This window comes from Apodemus sylvaticus, chromosome 17 (assembly GCF_947179515.1).
Source record: "Apodemus sylvaticus chromosome 17, mApoSyl1.1, whole genome shotgun sequence".
Taxonomy (NCBI): domain Eukaryota; kingdom Metazoa; phylum Chordata; class Mammalia; order Rodentia; family Muridae; genus Apodemus; species Apodemus sylvaticus.
The window spans coordinates 34,496,272-34,516,435 of NC_067488.1; the positions used below are offsets into that span (position 1 = coordinate 34,496,272).

At 37.6% G+C, this 20,164-nt stretch overlaps 1 protein-coding gene across 1 annotated transcript in view; it reads left to right on the top strand.

Annotated features, from left to right (window-relative positions):
* Efr3a (EFR3 homolog A) overlaps positions 1-20,164 on the top strand; it is an 85,894-nt gene that overhangs the window by 19,661 nt on the left and 46,069 nt on the right. Inside the window, exons 2-4 of the mRNA XM_052160438.1 lie at positions 13,131-13,207; positions 14,006-14,133; positions 15,285-15,435. Of these exons, the coding sequence (XP_052016398.1) occupies positions 13,131-13,207; positions 14,006-14,133; positions 15,285-15,435 (356 nt within the window). The remainder of the gene's footprint in view (positions 1-13,130; positions 13,208-14,005; positions 14,134-15,284; positions 15,436-20,164) is intronic.

Consider the following 20,164-nt stretch of genomic DNA (forward strand, 5'->3'; position numbering starts at 1 on the left):
AAAATATCTGATTTTGCCTAGACCTCAAGGAGCCACAACCAAGTGGCTTAAGGCAAAGTCAGGTCCAGACAGAGTTGTTGGCATTGTTCCTGAAGGCCTGGGAAGAATCCTTCCTTGCCTTCTCCAGGTTCTGGTGTGACCAGCAGGGCTTGCTGTGGCAGCACATTTCTTACACTTCCTCTTTTCTTTCTCCTTGTCAGGATAGCAGTCATTACATTGAAGCTTCTTAATCTAATTATTGTGAGTGCATCCACCCTCCAAAAGCCCTATTGGCAAGTAAGAGCAGAGTCTCACCGCAGTTGTTACTTTAAAGTTAGCTGTGCTTCTAATTCCTCATTTTGTTGATACAAACAATGTGCTTGAGCTTGGGCTCTTTCTTGTATAATACAGTTGTGCCTTCTGTTTTTCAACTTTGCCTTTGTCTCAGCAATTTTGTTGGAAGCTATGTTAATCTTACAGTTCTCTTCCTTCCTTCCTTCCTTCCTTCCTTCCTTCCTTCCTTCCTTCCTTCCTTCCTTCCTTCCTTCCTTTCTTTTTTTCTTTCTTTCTTTCTAGTGACTTACTGTGGATTTTTACCTCTTAAAGCTTTTATAACTGGAATTGGTATCTCGCTTCTGAATGCTTATTATCTATAATTTTTAATTTTTGTTTAGTTTAAATCAAGGGTATTCTGTACAGCGTTGAATGAACATTGATATGGAATGAAAAGTGTGAGGCTTCATTGTCTTGGGTTTATGGAAACCTGGATTGGGCTCATGCTGGGGTGACTTCTGTCAAAAGAGAAGAAATGCCTGTGAGTAGCAGGTGAGGTGGTGACAGTTATTTATGCCGGAGATGTGCTGATGTTGAAAGCGTGAGAGAACGAGCCACATAGTTAGGTTTATACAGTTCTGCCAGGAGACTGAGGGTAATTCAGTCTATCTGTGTGCCATTTGTATGATCTTCTTTTGATCTTTGTATATAGCAAAGGAATTACTGTTTTCTGTAAAACTTGTTTCTTACAGTCTGGATATGTTGTTAGGCTCTTAATGTTAAGAACCACTTGTATGATTATTTTTGCAGTTTACATTTGCCGACTGTAGAACTCTGAACGTGTAGGTGTTTTGCATTAATTACGGAATTCTTGTAATGAGCCATCTACAGAGCTTACTGCATTGTTTGCTGTACTGTTGTTATAGTTATTGTATACCAGAAAACCTGGGACAGTTAAAGCTAGGTAAATGCTTACAGGCCTCTTGCTTTGTTTCCTAGGTTTCTTTTTGATTTCCTATCTTCCTCAGTCTTGGCAGGATTATTGCTTCATTTTGTCAGTGTTTAGCATACATAAGAATCCAACTACTTTATTCATTGCCTTTAGGAGTGTTTCTGTATTTAAAAGGAATAAGTTGGATAATCTGAGCTCTTGGTTTACCTAAGATGTCCAAAGTCTGTGCCACTGGTCCCAACATAATTATCAGTAACACTCTGTCCCTCACAATGTTAAATTACTTTAGGGTCTTAAATGCCTGAATTTTGGGTTTATAGGGGCATATTTGCTATTGACCTTGTAGCATCATTGTTCTGGGTACTTTGAATTTAATGTGAGCATTTTGTAGTCCTTCAATGGTAGGTATGTTCTGATAAGCAGTACTATTAGCATATTTATTTTATAAAAGCATTTTTGTGTTTTCTATGTGAGATTGTTAACATAGTTGTTAATGTAGTTATGCTTTAGAGCTGTAGAAAGTTCAGACTGTTTCATGAAGTTACTACTCTTGTACAATGTATTTGATATGGGAAGAGTTCGCAGGATACTACCTTATGTCCAGTTACCTACATACAAACCACTTCAGAACTTGCTGAAGTGTGGTTGAAAAGATGGCTCCTGAGGTAAGGTATCCACTGATGAGTCCCTAGCACCTACATCAGAACATATGTCATAGTATGGATTTGTAATCTTAGTTCTTGGGATGAAAACACCCAGATTCTGTGTGCTTCATGAATGTTCATTGAGTGAGAAAACGTAAGGGTCTTTTGTAGGGATATATAACTTGTAAGTAGGTTGAATGAAGGCAAAGTTGTAAATTCATTTTCTTTGATTCTTTAAATTGAAGGAAGTTGTCACCAGCTATTGCATATACACTCTCCATTATTTTTAACCTTATCAATAGCTATATTTTTAGCAACCTTTGGGATTTTATGTATTTATCACAATTTGCTCTGAGAGGTTAATAGCTAAATTCCAGCAGAGAGATTCTAGAGTCTGAGGTGCTTATACATACTCCAAAGACAAGAAACTGTCCCCTTGTCTTTCTCCAGATTGCCCTAACTAGACATTAAATACATTTTTTAAAAGCTATTGGGTAGTTTCTTCACCCCACTTTTAAATTTTTTTTGATAGCTAGTATTTTCTGTGATTGAAATTGGTGCTTCGATATTTAAATTTTGGGTTTTTTTTTTCAGTTACAACATAAATTTTCTATAGCCTTTTACAACATAAATTTTTTGCCTTTCCTCTGTTTTTCTTTTAAATCATGGTTCCTAACTTCTATCTGAGATAATCACAGAACTACCTCTTCTCTTTAAACACATCATCTCTGCAGTGTGTAGAGTTTGAGTTAGAGATAAAAGCCATTGCTTACTTAACTGCTATAAACAATTACACTTAAAATAATGTAAATTCTTTTAATACTTCTAATAGTACTGCTAATATTATGTAGAGAACATTAATACACACACAGTATCACACCACTTTAGTTTTCAACTCTGCAATCTTCTTACCTCCTTTTAAAAACATGTTTGTTTAAAAAAACTTTGTTATGTTGAACTTGCAAATTAAAAAATAGCACATAAGAAAATTAACCACCTACTTACCTCTTGACACATGTGGTTTACTCTCTTTGTGGTAACTGCCACCCAAGCATATATGAAGTTGATCTGGGGACATGTGTTCAGAATTAGGAGTAAGCCACAATCTATGCACTGGCTGCTTCAGAGACTGGCAGCTTTTCTGTCCTGGCCACAGCTCTGCTCCAGTTTCTGTGTCATTCACTGGATCCCTGCATATTTGTTCGCAGACAGAGCTAGCATCAGATAAATTGAGAAGGAAATTCTCTCTTCTGATTTTAATACACCTATTAATTTTTCCCAAATAATGGTTTCTGACAGTTTTCAAATAAAATCTGTTGTGTTATTTTCTCAAATTCAGGATTGTTCAGTGTTTTTTTTGTTGTTGTTGTTGTTCTTGTCATTAAGTACCTCTGATATTATTTTTAAAAATCTTAAGTTAGTATACTATACAATACAGTTAAATGTAGCAGCATAAATCCATATGCTGACTTCCTTTAGTACCCAATTTTATTTTTAAACTAAAATTGCAATAATATGGAGGGGAAGTTGTTGAATATAGATCAGTAACAGGCTGACTAAAGAAGAAAAGCTAACTTTTTTTTTTAAAAAATATGCAAATGTCATCTGTCTCAGAACAGTTTGAGGAAGTAAGTGTGCCAGAATGTTATTTAAGCTTTCTTACTGTAGAGCAAAGAATTCCAGTGCCCTGGAGGCCATCTTCTGCCCAGAGCTGGTGCTTTAGCTCATACATTGATCTATTGTCCTTTCCACCTATAAGATTGATGTGTCTTGGAATAAAAACCAAGTGGTGAAATCGAGACAGAAAGGAGAGGTGGTGCATAATTACATGTGGAAAGACTTGTAATAAAATACTCCTCTAATGGATTAAAATCCCTTTAAAGGGAACACACTCCTGAAGGTAATACTTTGTTGCTTTTCCTCTCCTATGACCCCATGTGTAGTCACCCAGTTCTTCTCATGTTTTCTTTGGGACTGTTCATTTAAGGCCATGCATTTTGATTCTCCCTGGGCCACTCCGGCATTTCCTCTTGCTGTATTACTGGGCAGTTGTTCCACTGCCTCATGATCCTGTACCTCAGTCTGGCTCATTCTTCACCAGGCCTCATGTTGCAGTGAAGTGCAGGGAACTCAGTGGGACCTCGCTTCACTTGAACCATAAGTATTTTCTCTCTGCTCTGAGTTTCTGTGTCTGTCATGACTATGTAGTCCATTTGGCACTCATATCTCTTGACCTCACATGTTTATATCTCATTTTAAAGCATAAGTTTTAACCACTGTGTCTAGTAGGTGGTTACCTTTTTTCTTCCCCAAATTCTTATTCTTAATTAGTATTATCCTTATGTATGTACACATGTGTATTGAAGTGGAGTCATAATATGAATATAGTCAGAACAAGAGAGTACTAGAAAAGGGCATGGGGGAATAGGACTCTAAGGTTGCTGATTTTGATTGCATGAGGCAAACATTTTACTTTGACAATAAGCTAATGACTAAGCTTAAGCAGTCTCTTCTAAACAGGTTTTTGGTATCACAGAGCTGGAGATCTTAAAGTGGTGATGTTTTTAAGGAAGAAGTTTGTCCCTTTTCACCTTATTAATTTTATCAACCTGGGATGTTAACAATTACTCAGCTGACAGAGTCACTTGTTTTCTAGAGAAATAATTGACTCGTGATTTTTTTAAATCATACTTTGTGGGGAGTAGGTTTCTTTATCATTACTGACTTGATTTTAACAGCGTGTAACAGCAGGTTTTAAATACAGTTTAAAAATCAGTTAACTTTGTGTTCTTGTTCATTTGCTGAATAACTTTTGTCAATGCCTGTTCTATGCAGTACTGTTCAGTGAGAGCTTGAGGGACTGAGGTTCTGCTGGTAAAGATAGACATGCATGTAAATGAGTGCAGCAGCATAGGTGTCATGATGAAACAGTTTAGTGGGCAGATGAGTTATCATGGCCTTTCTCACTGCAGAGTATGCATTGTAGGGCTTGCAAGAAGACTGTTAGTAAAGTACTGAGTGCTTTGCTTTTTAAATAATTTATTTTATTTTAAATTTGTATATGTTTGTGTGTGGGAATATGTACACATAAGTGCAAGTGTTCAAGGAGACTAGAGGCATGGATCCCATGGAACTTGTGAGCTGCCTAATGTGGGTTTGGGGAATCAAATCCAGGCCTTCTGGAGGAGCAGTATACACGCTACCGCTAAGTCACCTCACCAGTACTGATGACCTAAGTTTGATCCCATGAATCAATGTGAAAACAAAAGAAAAGAAAAAAAGAGATGTGGCACATGTGTAATCTTAATGCTAGGGACGCCAAGACAGGAAGATCATAGGGGTTGGTTCTAGCCACCTTGGTGACATCCACGACAGTGAGAGACCTTGTCTGAAGAGAAAAAGAAGATACAGAGGTAGACAGCACCTGAGGATCAACAACTGAAGTTGTCCTCTGACTTCCACATGCATGGTCATAAAGGTACACCTGGCACACAGACATCTGACCAATATGTACACATGAACACACACATGCATGGTCATAAAGGTACACCTGGCACACAAATATCTAACCCTTATGTACACATGAACACACACCAAAACAGTAAGAAATATAATAGCCATGTTACATCTAAGAACTGAAAAGGCTTCGATAGTATTTAACAATAGAACAACAAAAGGTCAAGTGTTTTACTAGAACGTATGATGAGTAGTGTAGTTAGTGTTTTCCTGTTCATGTCCTTAGGCTCAGATCCTAAATCTGAATATATTGTGTGGCCCTGTTTTTTGTTTTGTTTTGTTTAAGGGTTGAGATGTTGCTTTGTTTTTGCTGCGGTTGTATTTTATTTGTTTTATTTATTTGTTGTGTGTCTGTGTCCTTAAGTGGATGTGTGGGAGTATAAGCATGTTCATGGGGGACAGAGAGGGTATCTACTGTCCTCTCTACCATTCTGTGCCTATTCCTCTGAGGCAGGGTCTCTCTCCTTGAACCTGAGGCTTATGTTTCCTCAGGTGCCTGGAAGATAGGCTTTCCTATTAGAGCTGTGGTTACAGGCAAATGCAGGATAACCAGTTTGATATGTAGGTTCTGGTATTTCAAACAACAAGCACATTTAACTGCTCAGCCATCTCTTTAGCCTTCTGATTCTGCATCAGAACATAATTTTCCATTTCTAGTGTGCGTAGGTTTCATTTCCTATTCCTCTTGAGCCTTCCAAACATACAGTATAGAAAAATAATAGCTTCTAAAAATTATTTCTGGTTTTAAGTAATATAATTGCATATTTCTCCCCTCCTTTCTTCCAAGCCCTCCCATATACCTGTCCTTGCTCTTATGCATATGCCAAAATTGAATTAATTAAAAATTCATATTTTTTGGATTCCATTTACTCAGCATTTTTGTTTTGTTTTGTTGCTAGTTTATATGCATAGTCTCTTTGCTTTTCCAAAGAGAACCCTGGAAAAGTTCAAATATTCGTGACTAGGCTTGAGTGAGTTTGTTGGAAGGGATTAGCAGCTAGGATCAGCAAGGAGGACTCGAAGAAAAAGGGCACAAGCAGGCTCCCTGCTTGCTTCAGTTCCAGAAAGAGATCTCTAGTAAGTAGCTACATAGAAGTTTTAAGGTCTTATTGAAAGCTAATTGGTCTTAGCAGAATTTGATAAGGATATTATCAAGTTCAGAATAGCTTTATCTTTAATGTCAGCGAGAACTTAGATAAGCCCCAGTGCTCTGCTCTCTGTTAATTAATTAGCAGTAAAACGAACCAGATGCTTCCTCACCAGTAGGCCACAGGATCATGAAGCAGGAAGGTGGACTAGAAAACAGCCTCACAACATGAAGGACTATGACTATGTCCAGGTGCCTGCAGCTGAGCTGGAGAAACCTTATGAGTTTATTTCACCAGGAGAGTCATCCACATGTCTTTACCTGAGTAGGTCAAGTGATTCTTATCTTACATGTTTGCTGTGTTTATATTTATATATATAGTATTCTCTTATCTAAATCTTTAGAATAGTTGCTTCTGTAATTTTTATTGCCATACGCTTTTTTAATTATTGTATTTAATCTAATTTTACAGAAACTTGAGTAAATTGAATTTTTTTATTTAATTTCCTATGCTTTTTTGTGTGTTTTCATTTATGTAATTAATTGGAAAGTGTTTGCTTGAGACTTTTCTGAAAAAGTGTTATTTCCTAAAATGGCAGCACATTCCTTATCTTTGAGGTATACATGTCACTGCGGCAAGGTTTGTAGAAAGAAATTGGTACATGAATTAGTGTGGCAGTTTCTGTTTGAAGCCATCATGTCTGGGCTGGGATTGCAGGGCCCTTCACCCTTACTAGCTTTGCAGTTTGGAGAAGAGGAGCTGCTGGGAGCATTTTCTTGCTGTAGGTAATAACTACCACTGAGACTGGGTAGAGGAATTATGTTGGGAAGTCCTAAGTACAGTGCTGTACAGGTCATATTCTGAACACAGCGCTTACCCCTCCTTGTTCTTACTCATTATGGAAGCTGCTGTGAACTCTATATGACGTGTATTGGTATATTTATTGTATTTATAACAAAGGCTTCACATCGTTGCCAGTATTTTCTAAAAGATTCTCCATCTCCGGTTCACTCTTACTATGAAACTGCTTTCACTTTATCACTAATAATAGCATGTTCTTGAATGCTTCCTTACTGAGAGCTTAATAAATACATTTAATTAAGTATTTCATTATTGTTGGTACTAGTTATGGTCATGTCATCTTTATACAAGGAGAGGACTTGAGTGTAGGTAGCTAAGTCACCCATCTGGCTGGCTGTTGTGTCTTTTGCACTTTTCCCTTTTTCTCATCTGCTGTCATAGTAGGTCAAGGCTTACCGAGAAGGACTAGGACTGTTGTTTGCAGTGTTCGCAACTTTCAGCTTTGTTTTCAGGTTCTCTCAACCAGAAAGTGCTCTTGTAAGTGAAGTTAGCTTGCTGAGAATCTTCTCCCCGACAATACTAATGTGAGGGGACATACGGCACCAAGAGCCATGGGTAGCTCCACTGCCAGTCCTTTCCAGGACACTGTATTGGGTCGTCCATTGGTGCTGGCTGAGTGAGTGTGCACCTCAGTCTTCTCACTGACTGTTGGCTTCATCATCTTCTCAGCACCTCAGTGACTGTGGCAGGGCCATGGTATACATTCGACTTTAATTTATTTATCTGGCAGAAATAAAAGTTTTGCTTTTTAGCTGTCTGAGCCAGCTCTCCAGCTCTTCCACCTCAACCCCCAAGATTCATTCGTGCCTCTATGAAGTAGTAATTTTGCTGTCTGCACCCCCCCTCCCCAGTAATCAAAGGATTGCTTTATTTTGGGGTCTATGTATTATTTGAATATCTTTGATGTTAATCTGAAAACTTAACTCTAGTATTTGAATTATATGATTTTTTTCTTATTAGAAAAGCCTTTCGAATAATGGGTAACATTAAATAGTATCAGATACACTGCCCAAGTAGTATTGCTAAATTGGTTGCTGTTTTTATGACAATTTATGATTTCCTCAAAAAATATGCTTTTTATATTTTCTTATATCTGCTGTGCTGGGAAGAGCCTGGAGTTTTAATTTTAGACACTGAATTTTTATACAACCATTACTATTGCCAAGTTACTGATTTCTTTTGCTAAAGACTTTTTTAGTATACACTTCTTGTCATCCATAGTAGTGTCAGGGGTTTGTTGACTGTTAATAGAATGAATCCCAGGTAGGGAAGTCTCTGGGTGGCCTTTACTTCAGTCCACACATTGTCTCCCTTATTGCTCCTGTGACTATTTTGTTCCCTTTCTTAGAGGAACCGAAGCACCCTCACTTAAGTCCTCCTTCTTGAGCTGGGTGAATTGTAACTTGTTTATTTTGAGCTTTTGGGCTAACATCTGCTTATTAGTGAGTGCATACCATGTGTGTTCTTTTGTGATTGGGTTGCCTCACTCAGGATGACACTTTCTAGTTTCATCCATTTGCCTAAGAATTTCATGAATTCATTGTTTTTAATAGGTGAATAGTACTCCATTGTGTATATATACCATAGTTTCTGTATCCACTCCTCTGTTGAGGGACATCTGGGTTCTTTCCAGCTTCTGGTTATTATAAATAAGGCAGCTATGAACATAGTGGAGCATGGGTCCTTATTACATGTAGGAGCATCTTCTGGGTATAGGCCTAGAAGTGGTATAGCTAGGTTCGCTGGTAGTACTATGTCTAATTTTCTGAGGAATCTGCCAAACTGATTTCCAGAGTGGTTTTATCAGCTTGCAATCCCACCAACAATGGAGAAGTGTCCCCTTTTCCCCACATCCTCTCCAGCAACTGCTGTCCCCTGAGTTTTTCATCTTAGCCATTCTGACTGGTGTCAGGTGGAATCTCAGTGTTGTTTTGATTTACATTTCCCTGATGACTATGGATGCAGAACATTTCTTTAGGTGCTTTAGAGCCATTTGAGTTTCCTCAGTTTAGAATTCCCTATTTAGCTCTGCACCCCATTTTTTATAGGGTTATTTGACTCTTTAGTCAAATAACCCCATTTTTTATAGGGTTATTTGACTCTCTAGTCAAATACTTGAGTATTTGAGTTCTTTGTATACATTGGATATTAGTCCTCTATCAGATGTAGAGTTGGTAAAGATCTTTTCCCCATTTGTTGGTTGCCATTTTGTCCTATTGACCATGTCCTTTGCTTTACAGAAGCTTGGCAGTTTTATGAGGTCCCATTTGTCAATTCTTGTTTTTACAGCATAAGCCATTGGTGTTCTGTTCAAGAACTTTTCCCCTGTGCCCACGTGTTCAAGATTTGTCCCCACTTTCTCTTCTATAAGCTTCAGTGTATCTGGTTTTATGTGTAGATCCTTGATCCACTTGGACTTGAGCTTTGTACAAGAAGATAAGAATAGGTCGATTTGCATTTTTCTGCATACAGATCTCCAGTTGATCCAGCACCATTTGTTAAGGAGCATGCCATGGTTGTCTCTGGAGGGGCCCTGCCAGAGCCTTACAAATACAGAGGCAGATGCTAGCAACCAACTATTGGACTGGGCATGGGGTCCCCAATGGAGGAGCTGGAAGATGGTCCAGAGGAGCTGAAGGGGTTTACAGCCCTATGGAAAGAGCAATGATTTCAGCCACCCAGACACCCCAAGACTCCCAGGGACTGAACCATCAACCAAGGGGCACACATGGTTCCAGCCAAAAATGTGGCAGAGGAAGGCCTTGTTGGGCATCAGTGGGAGGAGTGGTCCTTGGTCAGGTAAAGACTCAACAGAGGCCTGAACAAAGGGAAGCTGAGTGGGGGGAGGAGGAAGTGTGTTGGATGTAGAGGCATATACATGGAGACAGGAGGAAGGAAGAGGGGGAGGGGTTAGAGATCTTAGGGGAGGGGGGATATTGGGAAAGGTTTTGCCATTGACAATGTAAATGAAGACGATATTCAATAAAAATGTCTCCATTAAAAAATTAAAAAAAAAAACTTTTTAACCTTAAAATTTGTATTTTTTTCTTTTTGGTTTTTCAAAACATAGTGTACAGATGTGTACTATCAGTCCTGGAACTCTCTTTGTAGACTAGATTGTTCTCAAACTTATAGAGCTCTGCCTGTGATTAAAAGCCTACACCATCACCTCCTGGTTTATTTCATTATTTTAAATAAATTTAAGTTTTTGTCATTATGTGTATCTGTGCCCTGTGTGCATGTCTGGTAACCATGGAAATTGCAATAGAATGTTGGATCCCCTGAGTCTGAAGTTACAGATGGTTTTGAGCCACTATGTGGGTGCTGGGAATGGAACATGGGACCTTTGCAAGAGTAGTCAGTGCTCTTAACTACTGTGCTGTCTGTCTCTCTAGCTTTTCCATCCCCACCTCCAAAATGCTTGCCTTTATGAACCAGTAATGATAATCAAGCCTTGCTTGGTAGGAATGCAGAGAGATAGATACTCCATGGTTTCTGATTGGGAAGGATGAGAGACAGAGTCTCTTCAGATGCACTCTTGTTTCATCACTGCTTTAACAGTCTCACTTTTTTATAAACCTAGGCTCATTTTTTTTTTCATTTTTTTGGGAGGTGGTCGTGGGGTGCTATACTAAACAGTTAGTTGAAAATTGGTAAACAGCCCATACTTCATAAAGAATTTGAATCTCCAGAAAATTGCTTCTTACCTAGTATTACTTGATACAAGAACAAGTTTTCTTCTATTTTAAGTGTTCTCCTTATCTTGTCTTGGTTACTAAATCCATGTAAATGCATAGTGATACAGACTTCTCAACTCAGTTTATAAGTTGGGGGAACAACCATTTTATAATGTTTCAAGGCCAGTATTCCTATTAAGTTATTGGTGTGCAGGGTAAGTTTTTGCCATATAGCTGAAGTGCCTTACCCAAGCCATGTAGCCACCTACATAAGGACCAGGATGAAGCCTGCGCTTGTTGGTCATTCCACCCTTTTCTATCTGTTAATCTTGTTTCTGTGGAAGACTGTAGGACAGATATATTAATTTTTATTTGTTGCAGATTCTCCAGTGTTTGTTTCATTTACAGTTTAGTTTTAAAGCTGATCTTGACATATTTTCACAGTCTAGAATATATCCATTGAGAAATTAAGTTATTTTGGAATATGCTGTTTGTGAAGTATAAAGAATGGTTATTAACAGAAAGGCTATAGGTTTGATAAACACTATAAAATACTAGAACATTTTAATGAATTTAATCAAGTATCAGTGAACTCCCGAAAGCAAAATATTGCTAAAAATGGGCTACAAATACCATTCCTGTGTTGGAGCCACAGAGGGAGACAGGAAGCATGTAGGAAGCCATAGAAAAGGTAAGATGTGACCCAGGCAGAAGTGAAGCCTGCAGCAGCAGAGGCCTGGTTGAAACAGTAACACGCCCATTCAAGGACTATCCCAGTGCTCTTGTATCTTGTTCCAGTTCCCTGGGACTTATGAGTCAGAAAAAGAATGTCTCTGCCTTCTTCAGAGCTTATCTTTGGTGAAGGTGGCTGACGATGACCAATAAGCATGTTATGAACGTTATTTACTGTGCTCAATGGGAAACACATCCAGCAATCATAGACGAGAGTCAGGGCAGCCAGTGACTTAAATGAGGAGTTAGGTAGTTGGCCATGTTCTAGGCAGAGGCGTCAGGAGAGGTTCCAAACTTACTGGAATGGCAGGACCACTGTTTTGGCTGCAGTGAAGTAGATGAGGCACATAGATAAAGGTTGGAGGTAGGCACAAGATGAAGGCGGGTGCTGCAGTGAAGTTACCTAACACATGTGATGCAGGGTGTATGTGTTCATGCAGTCTTTCCAACTGCTGGGTTTTTTTTGTTTGTTTGTTTGTTTTGTTTTGGTTTTGTTTTGTTTTGTTTTGTTTTGTTTTTTGAGACAGGGTTTCTCTGTGTAGCCCTGGCTGTCCTGGACTCACTCTGTAGACCAGGCTGGCCTCGAACTCAGATATCCGCCTGCCTCTGCCTCCCAAGTGCTGGGATTACAGGTGTGCGCCACCACTGCCCGGCTCCAACTGCTGGTTTTTAAGGAAGAGAGAAAAAGTAACAAATGTCCCTTTTGAATTTGCATGCCTTTTCTTGCTGCTAGTTTACACTTACCCTTTCATTTGTTTGCTTGCTCAATACTCTTTATTGCTTTGTCACTTAGTAGGTACTCAGTACATACTTCTTGAATGAACAGGTCCTAGACTGTAGCTCCGCACTGTGTTCAGAGGTCCTGAGCACTAGATACTGCAGAGCTCAGAAAGAGAGAGCATAGCATCTCTCCTGACATTCATTTGTTCATTCTCTACCTGCTTCTTTACTGACATTTGCTGAATCCACCCAATATTACACCAGCAGAGTTTAGAGATGAAAGATAAGACCTGTCTGTAAAGTTAGCATGTCCCAGGAAAGACAGATGAGCCATTAAATTAGTGGCTTAAATGCTACAGTAGGATTTGTTTCTGTGCATGTGTATGTACCACTCACTGTATGAGAGTTCGTTGCAACTGGTTTTGTCTTCTGACTCCTAAGGGAAATTGATCTTTCAGGTTAACTGTTTCTGAACTTAAAGCCGTGTCCTTAATTTTTATGTCATACTGAATGATATAATTATCCACAACAATGTCTAAATTTATGTGTGATTGAAGATGTAATAATTATAGACGATATCTCTGTTAAACTTATCATTAATGGACAGTGAGTATTCAGAAACATGAATTGCTGGATCATTTTACAATATTAATCTTTATATTTTTTTCCTTTTATTTGTTTTAAACAGGAGTGTGCTGCTGCTGCTCTGCCCTGCGTCCTCGCTACAAGCGTCTAGTGGACAACATATTCCCTGAAGACCCCAAAGTAACTTGACCTCCAGCTACTGCTCCTTCTCTTTGTGCCCCTCCCCTCTGCCCCTGCTGAGCTCCCTAAGGGTCCCCTCATCTCATCAAGTGAACTCTACACTTTTAATTGTTACATGTCCTTTGCTTGCTTACCTTTTTCAGATACTAGGTACAAATCTGAAATGATAGATGCATGGTGTCCTTTTTCATTTAGATAGGGAAAGAAGAAAGGCTTAATAGTCCATATCAGGGGTGAGCTGTTGCTACTAATTAAACACAGTTCTGAATATGTTTTAACTGATTAATTACAATAGATTTTTATGATAGTAGCAAGTTCTGTATCATTTAAAATGCTTTATGTAGAGGATGGAAGTTAGTTCTTTGGAAGACCTCTTACAAGGCAAGCTTTGGGTTCAGTCCTCGGCTCTGGAGATAGGAGAAAGCTATATGTATGTTCACTGTTGTAGATATTCAAGTACAAAGTAATATAACAGTTGAAACATTTAAATTGAAGCAAATTTTATTTGAAAGTTTTTTTTTTTTTTAGTAAAACATATTTCATTCTTTACATACTGTTAGCTACTTCACTATAAATGAAAATTCTAGGAACAGTCATTGTTTGTGATGGTCCTTTAAGTAATTTGCTTTAGTGGGATTTTTTTAAGCTTTTTAAAAGTTCTGAGCATGGAAAAATTTTAATATTATCACCATAGAGCTTATACCCCAAAAGTTTCAGCAAAATGTGTATTAATTTACAGTCTTCCGAGATGAGATGTAAATTAGGAAACACTTTGAATATGCTTGTTATTATTTTCAGGATGGCCTTGTTAAAGCTGATATGGAGAAACTGACATTTTATGCAGTGTCTGCACCAGAGAAGCTCGATCGGATTGGTGCCTACCTGGCAGAAAGGCTGAGCAGGGATGTTGTCAGACACCGCTCCGGGTAAGAACAGGAATTGCTGTGAACGATCTCCTAAAACTCTTTCTAAGTGAAGTCATCTCATAAATGTTTGTGCCAGATAGTCAGACAAACAAACAAACGAACAAATCAAAAACCCAGTCCACAGAGGTTAAGCCCTGGGGCAGTGTGCAAGGAAAAGCGTGTAAGTGCGGCAGCTTGCTTTTCCTGTGGCCCAGCTTCTGATGCAGGCACTCACGGTGTAGCCATTGCCTCTGCCTTTAGCATCTATTAGTTGTGTTAACTTCTAATTGAAAATGTGTTTAAAATTCGATGTTTAAGTTGAAGATAAATCAGTATCCTGTTAGCAGATAGTTTTTGACACTGCAGAGTGAGAATGAGTCCTGTCAGATGCTCAAGTGCTGACCCCATGTCATGCCCTGATTTGGGACTGCCCTGTCTGTCCCAGCCTCTGCTGATAAAGGAATCCCATCCTAGCCTTTCTCTGCCTGAACAGTTACGGCTTTGCAGTTTGCACTGATAGGACTTTGTATTATGACAGTGTATCAGCCTAATTTCTAAGAGTACCCTGTTTTCCAAGTGACACATTGGCTTGTTGAGCCTCTGCTCTGTCACCTCTTTCATGGGTTTGTACAGGCAGTTTGAAAGTTGATCATTGAATGTCAACTAAAATGGAATCTAAATTTTATTGTACAAAATATTTAAAATCTGTTGATTTAAAAAGGGAATTTTATTCCCTTATATTTCTCTATTATTTCTGGCACTATTTAATTTTTAAATATATATATATATATATATATATATATATATTTGTTCAAAATAATTATATATTTATATGTAAGTAAATATATAAGTAAATATTTTTTTACAAATATAAGGAAATAATATTGGAAACAGAGATAAATTGTTGTAGTACTATTAAAAGCATATACAAATAAATATGGTTAAAATCATGTCCATGGTGTTCAAGACAGATTACAAACAGGTAGCATCAGCAGCTCTGAGGTTTCCTAGAGGAAGTAGAGTAGTGCAGTCCAGCTTTGATACATTTCTAAACTAGATTCTACTTGGCCTTTCTTTTTTCTGTGCATCTAAGTAAACCTATTTAAATGAAAAATGGAAGAATTAAGAGCACTGGAAATGCTGTGACTTTGTTTTTTTCTTTTTAAACGTAGGTACGTTCTAATCGCTATGGAGGCGCTGGACCAGCTTCTTATGGCCTGCCATTCTCAAAGCATCAAGCCATTTGTAGAAAGCTTCCTTCACATGGTCGCAAAGCTCTTGGAATCAGGGGAACCAAAGCTTCAGGTTCTTGGAACAAATTCTGTAAGCAAAGCAATTGTTTTCTTACTAACTTTAATCAGCATATCTGGAGTTAATCTCTTCTTAGAATGATTCTATTTGAACAAAGGCCATTTCCCAGTCAGGGCTTTTGGACACACGGTACAGATGACAGTGATTAATGCACTCTCTCTGCAGTGTCTTGGTCTGTATAGAATCTATGATATTAATCAATCATGGAACACCTGGGTCTAAATGAGTCTAATCCTGTCAGTTTGATTTTTATCTGACTGGCTATGCAAACCTTGCGTACTACTGTTTTACTTAACTGTTTTTCTATAAGCAAGAACATTATTGAGATATATCTGATTTGTAGTGAATAGTTACACAGTTATTATATGACTCAACAATATACTGTTTAGCATTTATCACCTGCATGGAAGACCTGGGTCTATGCATAGACTGAAAAACCAGTGTTCACTGTAGCCAAAAAAAGTGAAGGAATCATGATGTCCATGGACAGCATGCTTAGATGAATGGATAAATCAGAATGTGGTGTCTCATGGTGGTGTTTTGTTTTTCTTAGAGCTTCTTGGTTTCTGGCAGTCTCTGAATAAATGTCTATTCAAGTCCTTATTTTTAAAGTTAGGTTGCCTTTTAAATTTTTTTTACCTATTCTTGATATAAATCCTTTATCAGATATATGACTTGCAGTATTTTTTCTAGTGCTGTGTTTTGTTTTATACTTTATTGATGAGTTGCTTTGATTAAATCTGATTTATCTTTTTATCACCCTTTTTATGTGTTTTTAGTATTTCTTATAAGAAACATTGCCTAATCCATGGTCAAAGAATTACCCCTAAGATTTCTTCTAAGACTTTTATAGTTCAGTTCTGTTCCCTACTTTGAACTGTTTTGTATATGATTACATATGACTTAGGGATTCAGCTTTGTCATATTATGCATATATTCATTCAGATATTCCATGGTTACTTATTGGATAGACTGTTTGCTCCCTACTTCTTGGCTATAAAACCAGGATTTGTGTTTTTTTCCTTCGGCTGCTTCTGAGTTGTTGATTCTCACTAAATTCCCTTCCTTCTCTCCTGAGCATAGTTTTTAAATTAAAAATGAGAAATAACATGCCATGATAATAAAAATAAAATAGTGATTTTTTTTTTTACTTTTCATTTCTGCTTTTGTTTTATTATAGTTTTAATCTTTCTGAGGAAGCTTTAAGTTATTCAGCCTATGTGACTATTTTGTATACCTACCCATAGTTTACTATATCTTCCAGAATCACATGATTTATTGGTGTTTAGACATTGTCTTACTTAGTGTTCTATAAATGTGAAAAGATAGCATGACTAAAGCATCTTATAGAGGAAAGCATTTAATTGGGGCTTGCTTACAGTTTTAGAGGGTGAGTTCATGATCATCATGGCAGGGAGCAAAAGGCGTGGCCGTGGAGCAGTAGCTCTGAGAGAGTTTTACATCCTGATCCACAGACAAGGAGTGAGACTGGCCTGACCTGGGTTTTTGAAACCTCAAAGCCCAACACAAGTTACATATTTCCTCCAACAAGGCCATGCCCTCTACAAAAAAACTATACTGCCTGATCTTGTCTTTCTCAAACAGTTCTACTAACCCAGGACTACGCATTTAAACATATGAGCCTTTGGGGGACATTCTCATTCAGAACACATGTGCAATTTCAGATATAGGGAAATGTAGGTTGTGACTCTGACTGTGGATCTGAGTCTGCATTGCATGTGTACTTACAGTCTTGTAGTTTAGGCAAGTTAGATAACCTTCGTCTCAGTTTCTCATCTGTGAAATAAAAGCAGTAGTTCCAGTCTGATGAGACCTGTGTGTGTGTGTGTGTGTGTGTGTGAAGCTCCCAGGGTAGAGTAGAGCATTATTAATACGATCATAGTAGATTGTTATAAAAGCTCCAAAGTGTAATTCTATAATTCACTCAAAACTTCTATCATGATTTTATCTCAGAGATAAATAGTGGATATTTCCAGATGCAGTTAGGTGATATGATGGGCTTGTGTTTAGGCATGGGAGATCCTAAAGCTTCTCCTGTTTCCTTTACAATTAGATAAGGAAGGAACTTTAGGGAGCTGGCTTAATAGCAGGGGATAATGTGGATCTAGTAAATGTGCATTCCCAGAAGTTTCATTACTTGTAGCCAGCAATGCTATTGTATTATTTTAGTGAGTCATTCAGACAAAAGATTAAAAAACCCTTTTACCCTACCTTTAGTGAATGTATTAATTAAATGTTGTATTATCTTAGTCACCTTTTAGAATCTATTTGCTGAAAGTCTGATTTTTAATTTTGTAGAGGTGCTGAGTACCTTATAGCATCAAATATGATGAATGTTGATTTATTATGTTCAGTATTTATCCATGGTATTTGTATTTTTTTATTATAATTTGTGACATTTACCTTTTTATGTTCATGACCCAGTATTACAATAATAGACAAAATTTACTTAGGTTTTCCTTTGTGTCAGACATTGTGCTAGAAAAAAAAAAGGCATGAAGTTGGAAGTTGGTGTAGGGGAGTACAGGAGGATGAGTATGATTACAATATATCTAATTCACATGTAAAATTATAAAGAATTAACAGACTATATCAGCAGTTTAAATTTTAAAAAGATAGTGTACCAGGAACTTCTTATTCTTATTTACTTTTTTTGTTGTACATAGCTTCAAAAATAAAAACGTATAGAAAATACTATATTATACCCACATATACATTGATTTACAAATGTTTAAAATAACACAAAATGGTATAAATACACTTTAGTCATTTCTAATCTGAAATCAGAATTGCTCTAAAACTTACAACTTTTGAGCTCTGTGATAGGTTGTCAGATTTAAGATGCTCCATGGCAAAGTTAAACAAATATCCCACACATTCTGTATAAATATTCTGAAATCTGAAACACTTTGAATTCGAAAGGGATATGTGTCTTATAATAGAATAACCCTGTGAGCATGCCTGGAGAGATGGGCCAGTGGTTTTATACTGCACAAGCATGAGGCCTGAAGTTCCAGTCCTCAGGGCCACATGACAAGCCTGGAACGGCCTCATGGGTCCCTGTATCCCAGCCACTGTATTGACCTATGACAGGAGAATCTTCTGGCTTGTTGGCCACCATCCTTGCTACAGATTCAGTGAAAGATATCCTGCCTGCAGACACCAAAGCCGAGATGCTAGAACACCACACAGATGTGCTCCTCTGGCCTCCATGCAGACATATGGGCGTATACAAATACACAGACTCAGACAACAACTAAGACATAGCTTGTTAAATATAGTAGTAGCTAATAGTTACAAATGTCAACAATGTGCAACTTTGGATCAAGTATATTTTGTTCCTTTAGATAAACATGTTGTATACGAGGCTTTTCAAATATATTACATTATTTAGTTCACAATTGGAAATAATATTCCTGTTTCATGTGTGAAGAATTACAGTTAAATAATTTGTCAAGAGACAAAATGAACATTTTAGAACCTGTAGAGAGATTCAGTCCTAGGTCTTACTCAAGAGCTTGTGATTATATAGTTTGTGCTATAAAAGTACTCCATAGTTTCATGTCCTATGAATCAGGGAAAATATAGATTGCTTTTATGCTTTTATTGGTTGATCCTTGCCATTATTCAAGCCTCATCCATAACCTTAATAATTTTTTAAGTATTGTTGAATCATATCCAGAAGGAACAGTCAGCCAAATTAAGTATTACAGTAAAGCACATGCCTCCAGCCTGTGTGTCCTGCCATGTATGACAAGTGTCTGCAGGCATTTTAGTTTGTGGTACAGTGGAGCCTGAAGCCTAGGTGTAATCCAGAGGGCGAGAGTACTGTTCAACATCCTGCAGCTCCTGAGGAGGTCCTGGAGCAAAAACTTTTTCTGACCACCAACTTTAGTAGTGTTCCAGATGAAGAAGCCTGCAACTAAAGGATTGCATGTTAGTACCTTCAGTGTATCTCTTAAACATGTCTATTTCCCAAATAATAAAATAAAGTTTTGTTCTTCTCCTCCTCTTCCTCCTTTTCCTCCTCCTCCTTCTTCCTCTTCTTCTTCTTCTGATTATTATTATTATTATCATTATCATTTTGTTAGGTATATATATGTGAGGAGGTATATGCATATGTGTATGAGTTCTCATACCCATGCATAAGTGTGTGGAGGAAAGAGCTAGACAAATGTGTCTTTCTCTGTTGTCTTCCACCCTATTTAAGAAATGAACACAAAAGAACTTCTGGTTTGCAGAATCAGTTCTGTGAACTGGGAGAGTTCCTCTGGAGTGTCCTCACATTTTATATTCAGCTTTTATATCTGCATGGGCAGTAGAAGCTGTCTGCCATAGACAGTTACTTAGATTATCTTTGTATTTATAACTATCAATAAATAACAAAAGAATAAAGGTTTAATCCTCTTCAACTCGCCCCTCACATTTAAGGAAGGTCTTAGTGTCCATTTTTGTTTTGTTTCTACCTTTTTATTGTATTTTAAAAGTGATGTGTTTATTATAGCAAATTTGAAAATTACAAAAAAAAAAAGTGTAAAAGCAAATGTCTTTTAGAAAACCAGCCAGGTTGCAAGACTCTATTTATTTAGAAAGCTGTATCATTGGTTTTCTAAAAGATCATTATTACAAAATTCCTTTTGTACATATGCAGTACTTGTTGTTTTATGTGTTCCATTTGCTTATTTGGATGTTGCTTGTTAGTGTAATAGATAAGGAGGGT